This window comes from Carettochelys insculpta, chromosome 4 (assembly GCF_033958435.1).
Source record: "Carettochelys insculpta isolate YL-2023 chromosome 4, ASM3395843v1, whole genome shotgun sequence".
In the NCBI taxonomy this organism is placed as follows: domain Eukaryota; kingdom Metazoa; phylum Chordata; order Testudines; family Carettochelyidae; genus Carettochelys; species Carettochelys insculpta.
The window spans coordinates 86,510,071-86,523,046 of NC_134140.1; the positions used below are offsets into that span (position 1 = coordinate 86,510,071).

The 12,976-nt window shown below is 41.4% G+C and overlaps 1 protein-coding gene across 3 annotated transcripts in view; it reads left to right on the plus strand.

Moving 5' to 3' along the window:
* SLC10A7 (solute carrier family 10 member 7) overlaps positions 1-12,976 on the plus strand; it is a 194,192-nt gene that overhangs the window by 136,887 nt on the left and 44,329 nt on the right. For 2 of the 3 annotated variants that reach the window (XM_074993227.1, XM_074993228.1), the window contains one exon: positions 704-787. In XM_074993227.1, coding sequence (XP_074849328.1) covers positions 704-787 — 84 coding nt within the window. Of the gene's footprint in view, positions 1-703; positions 788-7,253; positions 7,360-12,976 lie in introns of those variants that run through there. The other variant, XM_074993230.1, reaches the window with a different exon arrangement.

A 12,976-nucleotide genomic window follows, 5' to 3' on the forward strand; every position in this document is an offset into this window, starting at 1 on the left:
GGGACAACTCAAATTGGTTCCCTTGTCTGATTCCAGTTAGTGCTATGAGCCTGTGCTGTTCATGAGCACCATATTCAGACATAGATATCCAGAAGAGCACAGGCGATACAGTATATGTAAAGATGCTGTCCCTTAAATAAAAATCACACTATAAAAATCACTATAAAGCAGGTCTTTGCCCATGAAAGTTTATGCTCCAAAATATGTTAGTCTGTAAGGTATCACAGGACTTCTTGTTGTTCTGTATAAAAGTATTGTAAACTCAGTAGCTATGTCTACACTTGCCCTCTCCTTTCGGAAGGGGCATATTAATGAGGCAGTTTGGAAGATGCTAATGAGGTGCTGACGTGAATATACAGTGCCTCATTAGTTTACTGGCAGACGCACGTGATTCGAAAGTGCCACTTTTGGAACGCATGCAGCCCTACCTTATTCTAGATTTATTTTCTTATGTAAATAAATATTGGCAGGATTAGGGCTTTATAATCTAAACTTTTCTGGGAAAGACAGTCCTTAATTTTGTTATGTGAAATACCACTTACGGTCTGAAGAGTTTCATATATCTCTGTAAATGTGTGTACACATAAGTAAAATTCTACATCAATCAATGTAAGCAAACTTTGCAGATGTTTACTGAGTTCAAAATGGATATTAAGGAAAAGTCGGATATTAACTTTTTTTTTTTTTTTTTTTTTTTTTTTAGCTTGGATCATCCTCCTCTGTTCCTTTTACATCTATATTCTCTCAGCTGTTTATGACTGTGGTAGTTCCTCTTATTATTGGACAGGTATGTCTTTTAAATATACATTTTTTTTAAGAATGAGATAGAGGGCCCTCTTAAAGATATACTGTCAGTTCAATATGCTACAATATAGGACGCAATCTCAGAACAGCAGTGTCTCGTATCATAGATACCACAGGGCTCTCTGTAGCCATGCCAGTCTTTGAGACTGAGCATCTGATCCTCACTGTCTCAAACATCCACTATTGCATATTGAGAAAAGTTTGTGAATATGAAATGGCAAAAAATAGCCACCCCAATGGACAAAGAACAAACAGTCCTGTGGCACCTTAGAGACGAACAATTGTAGTGGGTCATGAGCTTTCGTGGGTGAAATCCACTTGCTCAGATGAATGAATCTTCATCTGAGGAAGTGGATTTTATCGACAAGAGCTCATGACCAAATACATGTATTTGTCTCTGAGGTGCCACACGACTGCTTGTTAGCTGTGATGCTACAGACTAGCATGGCTACTGCTCTGAAACTCTCTGTCCAAACCAAGAAATTTTCAGACCAAGGCAAAATGAGTTTTGGGAATTCTGTGTCATTCTTTCGTCCTATGCCGTTTGCCTAGATGATGGGAAAAGATCTGCCATGTAATGGCTACTGCGAATTGTGTTAATTTAAAAGAAATCTGGTGTTTTAAAAAAAACTTAAAGCTGGCAAAGTCAGTCCCTCAGAAGTTAGAAGGTACCAGAATTAAGGCTGCTCATGCCCTTCTGTATAATGTTACGGCTATGTCTACACTAGACCCCCTTGAAAGGGGGATGCTAATGAGACACTTCAGAATATGCTAATGAGACGCTGCAATGAATAAGCAGCACCTTATTAGCATAATGGCAGCAGCATTTTGAAAGTGCCTCTTTCCATTGCACATGGCTTGTCTACACGGGATCCTTTTTGAAAGAACCCCGCACGTTTCTAAATTCCCTTATTCCTACAGCCAAATTATTATAACCCATTATGCTAATGAGGTTCTGCATATTCATTGCAACGCCTCATTAGCATCCCCCCCCTCGAAAGGGGGGGCACTAGTGTAGATATGGCTTATAATACAAACTTTAATTTTACAATCAAGTTTTGGTGTTTTTTTTCCCACCAAACTTCTGCCTCATTCAGGCTATGTCTACACTAGACGTATCTGTCAACAGGCTGCCCAGCAACCGGAAGCCCTCTCTGTCGACAGACGGTTATGCCTCAAATTTTTGAGGGATAACTCTGTCAAGGCAAATGCAGACTTCTGTCAAGACTCTGTCGACACCATGCTTTATGTGCGTAGATGCTCCCTGAGTTATGTCGACAGAAGGCCTCTTCTGTCAACAAAACTTTCTAGTGCAGACATAGCTTCAGAGCACAGGATAGCAACTGAGGCATGAACTTTCTTGAGTACCTGAGCTGAGATACCTACAGACTAATTTTTCAGAATACTTACCCTTTTTATAGTGCTTTATGCATTCAAAGCACTGCTTCAGTTGCCCCTTAATCCTTTTGCAAATCTGCGTAATGGTGCCTCATACTGGACAGTTAGGCCGTTTCTACACAGGCCACTTCTGAAGCTAATACCCGGAGTGAAAGATGCTAATGAAGCACGGATGCAAATTCCCCACGCCTCATTAGAATAACGTCACATGAAAAACACTGTGTCGAAGTGCAGCTCCCGGGGGGCTTCCATAAGGAAGTCCTTCTTCTGGAGGCCCCTTGTTCCTGAAAATTTTTGGGAAGAAGGGGCCTCCGGAAGAAGGACTTCCTTCCGAAAGCCGCCCGCCCCCCCACTCCCCGGGCCATGCTTCTACAGGGCATTTTGGAGTCCAGAAAAACGGTCTTCTGGACTCCAAATCACATGGTGTTATGCTAATGAGGCACGGGGAATTTGCATCTGTGCCTCATTAGCATCTTTCGTTCCGTGTATTGGCATGCCACTTCCTCCTGTGCAGACACGGCCTATGAAAACAAAGAACAAGCAACAACTGGCCACCAGTAAAAGTTCGATTCAAGTGACTTGCCCAGCATCACATAGGAATCTGTGATAGAAGTGGGAAGAGGTCAGTTCCCAAGGATAGTATTCAACTGCCTTAAACATGAGACTATCTCTTTTTCTGCAGTCCCCTGCCTATTTCACTATAAACTTTCCAACTTCAGCAGTAAACATGGACAGGGATCTTACAGAAAACAGCCTACACAATTCTGATTCTGTGTACTGGCATCTTCTAACTCTTTTGACTTGAGTGTTTTTGACTTTGCTGCATAAACTTTCTTTTGATGTAAAAGTAACATAATTTCCTATGTTTTCAAAATGGCCAACTGGAGGGGGAAAAAACAAACAAACTTGTCATATTGAACTGTGTTACTGACCTTAGACCCACAACACAGAGTTGTAGCACTTGAGCTAGCTAATTATTTGGTGGCGGCAGTTGGCAGTTATCTCCCATGTGACCCGGGGAGGAGGGGGTAAGAGACATTTGCCATTGGAATGCATAGCTGTTTCCTAGAGATCAGTGGGATGTTGAGACTCAAGAATCTAGGGGTGGGTTCCAGATTTAGGAGGGGAATGTGCTATAATGTGCTATATAACTTCTCAGTTCTGGTCTATTTTGGCCTCTGTTCCGTCACCACCATCCTCTACCCCAGATCCCTTTGCATTTTAATAAGTCTGCTTCCTCTTTTTTCCTGTATGTTAGTCTGGGTTTTGCTTAGGAGCAGGTGGTCATTGAGCAGACAAGAGTCAGTCTCTCTGCCTCTCACTTCTGGTGCTCAGCGCCATAGCTGTCCTAGCAGCTGGGGGATGCAGCTGTGGGGAAAGTGCTGTTCAGCCTTTATAGCCCAGGGATAGACCCTTCTCAGTTGCTGTGTGCATGACGCATGCGTGTGCAGCACCTGTGCATGAAAGGAAAGTGCAGATGGAATCTCTGAAAAATAACATTTACAGCCTCTGACAAACCTCTGCTTGACAGGTGACAAGTGCAATTTTTTGAAGACTTTTAACTTGGTCATATTTGAGCTCACTTTCACTGAGACAGCATAAGGCACACCTCATACACTAGAGTGTTTTATCCTGCCGAGGTTCAAGGCCCTGCTCTTACGTATGAAGGCATAACTAGAACGCCTCTACGAAACAATGGTATAAATAAATAAACGTGGCCAAAATAACACGTTTTTCCCTTATTTCAGTCTCAGAAATGGCTCCGATATTTGTCCTGAATCAATCAGAACAGTTTGGCAATAATAAAAGCATATGAAAAGAACCTGTTGTGCAGCCTTAACTACAAGGGCTTGTCTGCATGGACTGTTACTGCCCAAGAAACAAGAGTGTGAATTTGTAGCACATTAGGTTACTGCATGGTAACATCCCACATGAACACTGCTACAGCCCAGTGAAAGTCCCAGAATGCAATTTATTGTAGTATTGCATGTAAACGTCGTATGCCAGCCCACATTCAGAGGTTTCCAGTGTACTGTCACAGTGTCCACTTGGGTTATTGCTGCACTGCAAGCTACCGTGCAGTAGATTCACACGTTGGCTTGCCACCTGCATTAACCTCCCATGTGGATGCCTATCATAGTAGATCATTTTGCAAACATTAACTGAATTTTAAGACTAGCGTATAATCTACCTTGAAAGATTCTAGGGAGGTATTCTACTTTGATAGATATTAAGCTCTTTTAGAACTCGTCTGGTAACAATAGCTACTAAACTCGATGAATATTGATCCCCTGCCATGTGACACAGATGTATCTTTTTGTAAGTCTGAACATATGACCTGACAGTGGACAGGAAGTAGACCCAAGTTCAGGAAAGTACATAAGCACATGCTTAACTTTAAGCATGAGTCTCAAATCATTGAAGTCTATAAGACTGCTTAAAGTCAAGCAGATGCATGCATGCATGCATGCATACTTTTTTTTTTTTAAATTTGGACTATAAAGAGAAACCCCTAACCAACATTCCTGTGTTACACTTTTATTATATGGTGTTAGAATTAAACTTAAATTTAATGGAGCAAGCAATATTTCATGGATCCTTCAGTCCTGCAGGAACCCAGGCAGAAAGTTGAAAGAGGGGATAGAAGTGTTCCAACATGGTTGAAATCAGGTGATATTTCAGCAAAACTGCCCAGGATTGAATCTCCAGTGCTGTGGCAGGTCCAGAGACATTTTGATAGGAGTGCTTAGGTGACTGCAAAGTGCCAAAGAAAGTCATTAAAAATTTCAAGACTATTTGGATCCATTCACAGATGTTTCATATTACAGCTGAGATGACATGCCCCAATAGCAATTGAGAGGTTTTGTCAGACCAAGAAGGGGAACAAATTCCATAGGTGAAAGCTGTCCATTAGAAAATATCTACCTTTCGCCCTAAAGTGTGCAGACTGAGGATGGTTAGCAGCTTTCGTAACTAACGTTCATTGAGGGAGTGTGGAGAGAGAGAGAGAGAGAGAGTCTTGTAAACAGGGCCTGAAAACATACATGGTAAGATTTTATAACTCAATACCAACACTTTAAATTACACCTAGAAATCAATAGGAAACTAGTGCTAAGTGGAGTCCATCAGAAACTTTCTCATGGAACACCTTTCCATTGGAAAACGCTGGTTGATCAAAATTGAAATGCTATGCGAGAACGTATCACCAGGCTAATGTGCAATAGAATTGCCTGCCAAGCAGATTTCTCCCGGAAAACAGCCTGGTTTCCTGCCAGCTCACCTGCTGGGCTTCAAAGCACCTTTCCCTTCAGCATCCCAATGGATGACTACACAACCCATGGGAGAAAGTTCTCAAACTGAGTAGAGAGAGAGAGAGGCTGGTAGGACTCATTCCAGCACTCTAAAAGCAGCAGTGTAGAGAGCATTATGAAGATGCAGCTTACACTGGAGCTTGGTCTCTGAAGCCAATCTACTCCTTAAGCTTCAGAGCCGGAGTCCAAGCCTGAGCTGGAATTTGTATGTTAGCTAGAATATATAAGAACTTCAGGGTGCTGTCCACAAAGCTGGTTTCAATCCTGAACCCCACTTAGTCAAACCCGTCAGCCTGGCCTGGGAGGCTTGTTGGCCCAAGCTTTGTAGGCATGCTCCCAGCGCTTCAGTGTCCCTGGCTCTGAGGCAGCGTATCAGGTGGTCTGCCCCTGAATTGGTGCTCCTAGGGCTTCCAGAATCCCTGACTTGCATGACTCCTTGCCTGGCAGGGAGGCATTGGCAATATTATGAATAGGTCAACATGAAATGTCATGTTGACTTTTTCTAAATAACATTTTGGAATTCCTGTGGGGTGGGAAACTTTGACATTTCATTTTTCATTCTGTTTTGAAAGCTTTTTTAACTTTTGGAATTTCCTGTGGTTTGTATGTTAACTGGAATTCTAGTTTCTGGCCAGCTCTAATGTTGACTAATCACGTAGCCCTATAAAAGCACTGATTGTGCTGTAATGTTCAAGTATTCTTCTAATGTAAAATTACTGTAATCCAGTCTGGAGGCTAAATGAATGAATAACTGGGCAGTGAATGCAGTCACAGTTAAACATTTGTATCAGAGGGGTAGTCCTGTTAGTCTGTATGCGCAAAAACAATGAGACATCGTGTGGCACCTTATAGATTAACAGATTCTTTGGAGCATAAGATTTCATGGGCAAAGACCTACTTCATCAGATGCGTGACAAAGCATGATGCATCTGACAAAGTGGGTCTTTGCCCAAGAAAGTTTATGCTTCAATAAATTTGTTAGTCTGTACGGTGCCACAAGACATTTTGGAGTTGACCATTTGGTGGACTGTGCAGTATTAATACACACATTGAAAGCCTTTTGAAAGTTTGGGCCACAACATATTTGCATTAACATACAAGAGGTTTACTAATAGCTACTTATTTAAAATCATAGTAATTGAGGCTGTATGTTCAAAATCTATTAAATTTGTATTTTGTTCCTGGTGTTAAGAGACTAACATTGAGCATACAAGTTTGGGAATCCTAGTATTAAGGTTTAGAGTAGTAACGACTGGGAAACTGGGCCATGCTAGCCATCTTTTGGCAATATTTTAATATTTAATGATACTTTATTTTAACCTTCCAGTGGTCCATCCTTGCAAGCTACAACAAACATGGTCTGTAGTTCACAGTTCCGTAAAGTGTGTGTCATCATTAATTGGCAATATAAGTGTAACGTGCTTTTATTTTTTTTTGGTCTTGATAATCAATTTATCACAACCTAAGATTTTTAGCCTTTATTTCATGCATATATAGGAAGCTAAAGAACATCCGCTATATGTCATCTGTTATACTTTTAGAGGTAACAATGTTATTTTTATGTAATATATGTTACAGTGTTATGCTGTATTTGATCTTTTTATTGAAGGTTGCTATTATTCAGCCTCATTGACATATGAGGATAATTTTTGCCTTTATTACAGTGGGCGATAAATACTTTTACACAGCCAAGTAGAGTTTAGACCAATCCCAAAGCAGTTTTATCTTGATTTTTTTCAGTTTGGGAGCTTGGCCAAAGATCGTCGTTTCTTTGTTCGGGAAGGAAAAAAGGGGGGAAACTGAGTGACACACAACAGAAACAGCGGTTGCTGCTGCAATATTTCTTTTCCCCACACTGCAGATCTTCTCCTTTCTTTACACCTAACTGCTTATGACACACTTTTATTTTATGTTTTTTATATTAGAGTGATTTATGATTAAATGTTAATGAAATAGAATTTTCATTGTGCTTTCATTATATTCTACTGGTTTGAACATTTTTCAAAGCAGCATACCAAAACCCACTGTTTTCTATGAATAAATAATAAAAAGCACGTCTGTACATTATCATTCATGCATTCTCCAGTTGCCCCATCAGTGATTTGTCTGCCAGCATAAAGTGGGCTTTTCATATTAACCTTAACCAAAGCTGAAATTCTTGTAATGATTCCAGCAACTCTTTTCCCCAAAAATCTGTAAAATGAGGTTAGCTGTGGTAAGTCTCACCCTGTCTCTGCACATGCCCCTTCCTTTTAAAAGGGGCATGTTAATGAGTGGGTTCGAAAGATGCTAATGAGGCTCTGCAATGAATATGCAGCGCCTCATTAGCATAATGGAGGCCAAGGCGATTTGAAAGTGCGGCTTTTTGAATCGCGCGCCGCCTGTGGAGATGGGACCTTCCAAAAGGACCCCCACAGTTTGGTGATTGGAAGAAGGGCTTTCGAAAACTGTGAGAGTCCTTTCGGAAGGTCCCGTCTCCACGGGCGGCTCGCGATTCGAAAAGCTGCACTTTTGAATTGCTGCGGCAGCCATTATGCTAATGAGGTGCTTCATATTCATTGCTTTGCCTCATTAGCATCTTTCAAACCCACTCATTAACATGCCCCTTTCAAAAGGAAGGGGCACGTGTAGTCCCAGCCTCAATGTTTAATGGAATCTAGTCAACCAAAAAGATCTATTATATTCTGCAAGTGAAGGATTTGGGATTTGTCTTATGCATCCCTGTTCAGACGATTCAGCAGGAACTTTGTCAACATCTAAAACATATATTTGTAAAGAAATTTTAAAAGGAAACTGTACTGATACATGAAGTACTAAAGGAACTGAAAACACAAATCTTAGCAGTACAATTTTGAGTGTAAATACTTTATGTAGCAATCTGCAATGGCGAGGAAGTGGTATGCTGTAATTAGTGGAGAGGTACAAAAACATATGGGATGAAAATATAGATTAAAGAAATCTAAATTAAGAATTGTTTAAAATGGGAAAAAAAAACCCAAAGCTTAGAGACCCTTTCATCTAAAGGAGCTCTTTATCAAATAGGTTATATTTGTAACTTAAATCAACAGGGAAGTGGCCTTTCTTTTTTATAACCAAACTTCAGGTGAGTTGCAGGAGTAATATTCTGGGAAGCAACATGGCTGAAAAAATTTAGATTACAGGTTAAAAGGATTTAGACCATAATTCACTTTCTTTTACCTTTCACCCCCTCCCACACCCAAATCCCTCATTCCCACCCCAGAGCCCCTACCTCCTGTCTCAACCCAGTGAAAGTGAGTAAGGGCTGGGGACTTCAAATGATAGAGCGGAGAAGAAGGGGGAGGGTGGGGCCTCAAGAAAGGGCTGGAGTCTTGGGGCTTGCCCTGACATTTAAAAAGTAATCTTAGGTGTAAAAAGATTGGAGGCCATTGCTGTAAAATTTTTTTAATTTTCAAATTTAATACCACAAACTGATTTTTCCTTTTGAGATGTAGGGTACTGGTTCGGTTAGTGGGAAGGCCAAACAATGATGTGCAAAGCAATGGAACTTTTTCAAACTTTCTAGCATGCTTTTGGGACTGTTCTATCATGGGAGTAGGTAGCTGGTCTTGCACGGTTATTAGTGGTGGGGTGTATATATAAGGCAGCATTCATCTGTACGTAATAGTAGTAGTAAACAAATGTTCATGATAACTTACCAAAGTAATTTGTGTCCATCAAATTTATTCAGATCAGGAAAATTATGTTTATAGATTTTTTCTAATTCATACATTTATGGATGTCATGAAGAAAAAGAAGTACGATGAAGACTATGTAAAGTGTGGCTTCCCTGTCATGGAAAAAAATGGAATCGAACATCCTCAATGCGTAGGTTGCCACCCATCTGAACAATGACACCTTGAGACCTAGTTTTCTTGAGCAACACTTGACGAAGAACCACAGCGCTTTGACAGGCAAACCAAAAGAGATTTTTGCTGCTAAACTTCAAAAATTGAAATGCATGATGCCGGACACTATTGGAACTTTTCATCAAGCGTCAGCCAAAGCGGTGGTAGCATCTTATGAACGGTCATTGACCATCATTAAAGCTAAAAAAAATACACGTTATTAGGGAAACTCTCGTGAAGCCTTGCTTGTTGAAAGCAACTGATATTGTGGTTGGTGTCGAAAGCAAGAAAAAATTGTTGGAAATTTCGATTTCCAGCAATTGTGTGAAATGTCGCATCGATTGACCTGGTGAAAGATCTTAAACTTCAAGTTCTGTAGGCAGTGTTGGCTTCTCCTTTATTCACAATTCAGTGTGACATTACCACTGATGTAGCACAATGCTGTCAGTTGCTTATATATGTTTGATTCATTAACAATGGAACTGTGAAAGAACTGCTTTTTTCGAACGAATGGATGACCACAGCAAAGACTTCTGATGTTATGAAAGCCATTTCCGACTTTTTTGAAGAAAACAGACTTCCATGGGGAAAACTGTTGGTGTATACGCAGACGGTGCTCCAGCAATGCTTGGCACTCACTCTGGGTTTGTGACCTTGGTGAAAGAAAAATTCCAGCTGTAATCACAACACACTGCACCATACACAGAGAAGTGTCTGCTAAAACTTTTTCAGATGACATATGTGACTTGCTGAATTTAGCCATCAAAAGTTGTCAATTTTTTGAAGAACAGTGCCTGAAATACTAACAGAGAGGAAGCCATGCTAGTCTATACACTATCAAAACAAAAAGCAGTCAAGTAGCACTTTAAAGACTAGCAAAATAGTTTATTAGGTGAGCTTTCGTGATTCTCTGTGCCTTAAATATTGAGTCTGTTCTGGTCTGGCTATGGTCTGAAGAAGTGGGTCCATCCCACGAAAGCTCACCTAATAAACTATTTTGCTAGTCTTTAAAGTGCTACTTGACTGCTTTTTGTTTTGATAGTGCCTGAAATATGAGACTTCTTACTGCTCTTTGTATGGATTTGGGAGAGGGTCATGAAACACCTATGTTTCACGTGGCGGTACAATGACTTTCCAAAAGTAACATGCTTTTGAGATTATTCGAACTGAAAGACAAAGTGGAAATTTTCCTGATGTAAAAGAAGAAAGAAGAGTTCTGTCACACATTTACAGACCAAGGGTTTCAACTTTAACATGCATGCCTTATGGACATTTTTCAATCTTTGAACAACCTCAGTTTGAAACTGCACAGAAACAATGCTGCAAACATTATAGAGCGCCACAAGGCCATCAAAGCATTTACAGAAAAAATCCAGCTTTGGAAACATAGAACATAAGCTCAGATGCCTAACTTTTTCCAACATTTTCATCACTGGCTGAGAATGAAAGTTTCCAAGGACTTTGTAAAGAGGATGTGACAACTAAATTGTATTTCATCTGGACTGCTTTGCTGGTGAATTTGTCCACTATTTTCCAGACAACTTTTCAGGCAACCCCAGTCATACATTAGTACACAGTCCCTTCAATGTTGATGTTGATTCATTGCCAGAAGAGTATTGCAAAGAACAAGCACTCAAAATAAAATATGTTTCAAGTGCGAAAGAGAATTTTGAAAACTCAAGCTTGGAGGAATTTTGAATAAAATATTTCCCAATGTACTTGAAATTTGGAGAAGTCTGCAAAAGGAAATCATAAGAGTTATCAAGCCTGACGAGACATTTCTGTTGAAATGTGTTATGTTATTAATTACCATGGTGCACTAACTCAGTGGTTCCCAAACTTTTTGGCATCATGCCACCCACCTTTTGATTTTTGAGAGACCCTCATGCCCCCCCACCTCTTCTTTACCATCATCCAACCCCCTCTTTAACAAAAAAAATCAATTTGTAATTTAAAATAAACACAAAAGCTTGATATAAAATGTTGTTTTAAATTTAAAATAAGCACAAATTGTTTTTCTTGGCCCCTTGCAGGTGCCTGGTACAGCCCCACGCCAGCCACCTGCCTGCCTAAGACCTGTGCTGCCAGAGCTGCCCACCCGAGCCCTGTGCTGACAGGGCCAGTCACCCACCCAAGCCCCACACTGCCAGGGCCAGCCTCCCGCCTGCCATCACAAGCCACCCAAGCCCTGCAATGTTGGGACCAGCTGCCTTCCTTCCAGCCCAAGCCACATGAGCCCCGTGCTGCCAGGGCCAGCCGCCAGCCCAAGCCCCTCCCCTCCCCTCCCCTCCCATAAAGCCAGGCAACCCCAGCCCCCCATTGAACCCCATCCTCGTCCCTGTCCCTGCAGTCTGCACTCCCTAACCTTTGTGGAAGGCAGCTAGCTCCACGTCTGTCTTCGCCAGCTGCTCGCTTTTTATAGCGGCTGCATCAGGTTGCCCGTGTAAAATGGCAGGGGCTGAGAGCCAGAAGCAAAGGCCAGCTCTTTCTTTGTGTAGGGGGAAAGATGGCAGGGGCTCGCAACCTCCCTCCCCCCGGAATTTCTTCACGACCTCCCAGGGGGCACCCCCCCCGCCCCCGTTTGGGAAACCGTGCTCTAACTGAACCTTAGAAAGGCAGTGACTTTGAACTCAGTTCTAATGTTTCAGAGTAAATTGGGAAAGGCACCTACTTAAAGAACTTCTTGTGTCTTTAAGACATTAACAATGGGTACAGGTTGAACCTCTGTCATCCAGCACCCTGGAGACCTGACTGGTGCTGGATAAGAAAATTTGCCAGACCACGGGAGGTCAGTATTGTCTAGCACGTTACCAACACTTTCACTGTTTATCAGGCTCTTAGCACAGAACACTGGGAGCCAGGGCTGGGAGCTGTGGGGGGAAAAAAAAAAAACTTTGGTACCACAGGAAGCTTCGCCACACCCATGGTAAGTGGTCATCTGGCTAACTAAAATCGTGCTGGATTACTCACGTTGCTGGATGAAGGTGTTCCGGATTAGAGAGGTTCAACCTGTAATGTGATGGCGAAAGCCACGCAGTTGGTTTTGCTACCTTCTCAATTTTCAGTAGATTTTTAAGCAGCATTCACGTTGTGCTTTTTGATCTTTTTAAGTTGGCAGTTTGTGCGTTTGATATGCCCAAAGCCATGAGGTGTGTGTATGTGAGAGCGAGGGAGAGAGAGAGGATGAACTGCAGTTTAGCCAGGAACCTAGAGCTCCATTACTGTGCCATCATCTGTAAATTATTTTTTTAGGTCTCAGGAATTCCTTCCTCCTTTTTGGATTTGCTGCTAAATCTGGATAAAATCTTCCTAGCCTCTCACATCTGATATGGTTACGGGCACATGATCCAGTCTTACTGACATAAGTGGTTTCCATGTGGAATGTGTTTTCTTTAAGATTTGGGAGGATATTTGGCCACATATTTTCTTGTAAAAAGAAAGGGATGTGAGAGCTCTGTTTGCAAGAAAGCCAAGAAATTTTATGTTCTGTGAAGTCCATCAAGTTGAACTTGATTTTCAAACATCCCTACCTCTTTTTCCTTTAAGATGCTGTCTTAAAATTTTTGTGTGTGGGTAACTTACCTTTAATATGGAGAT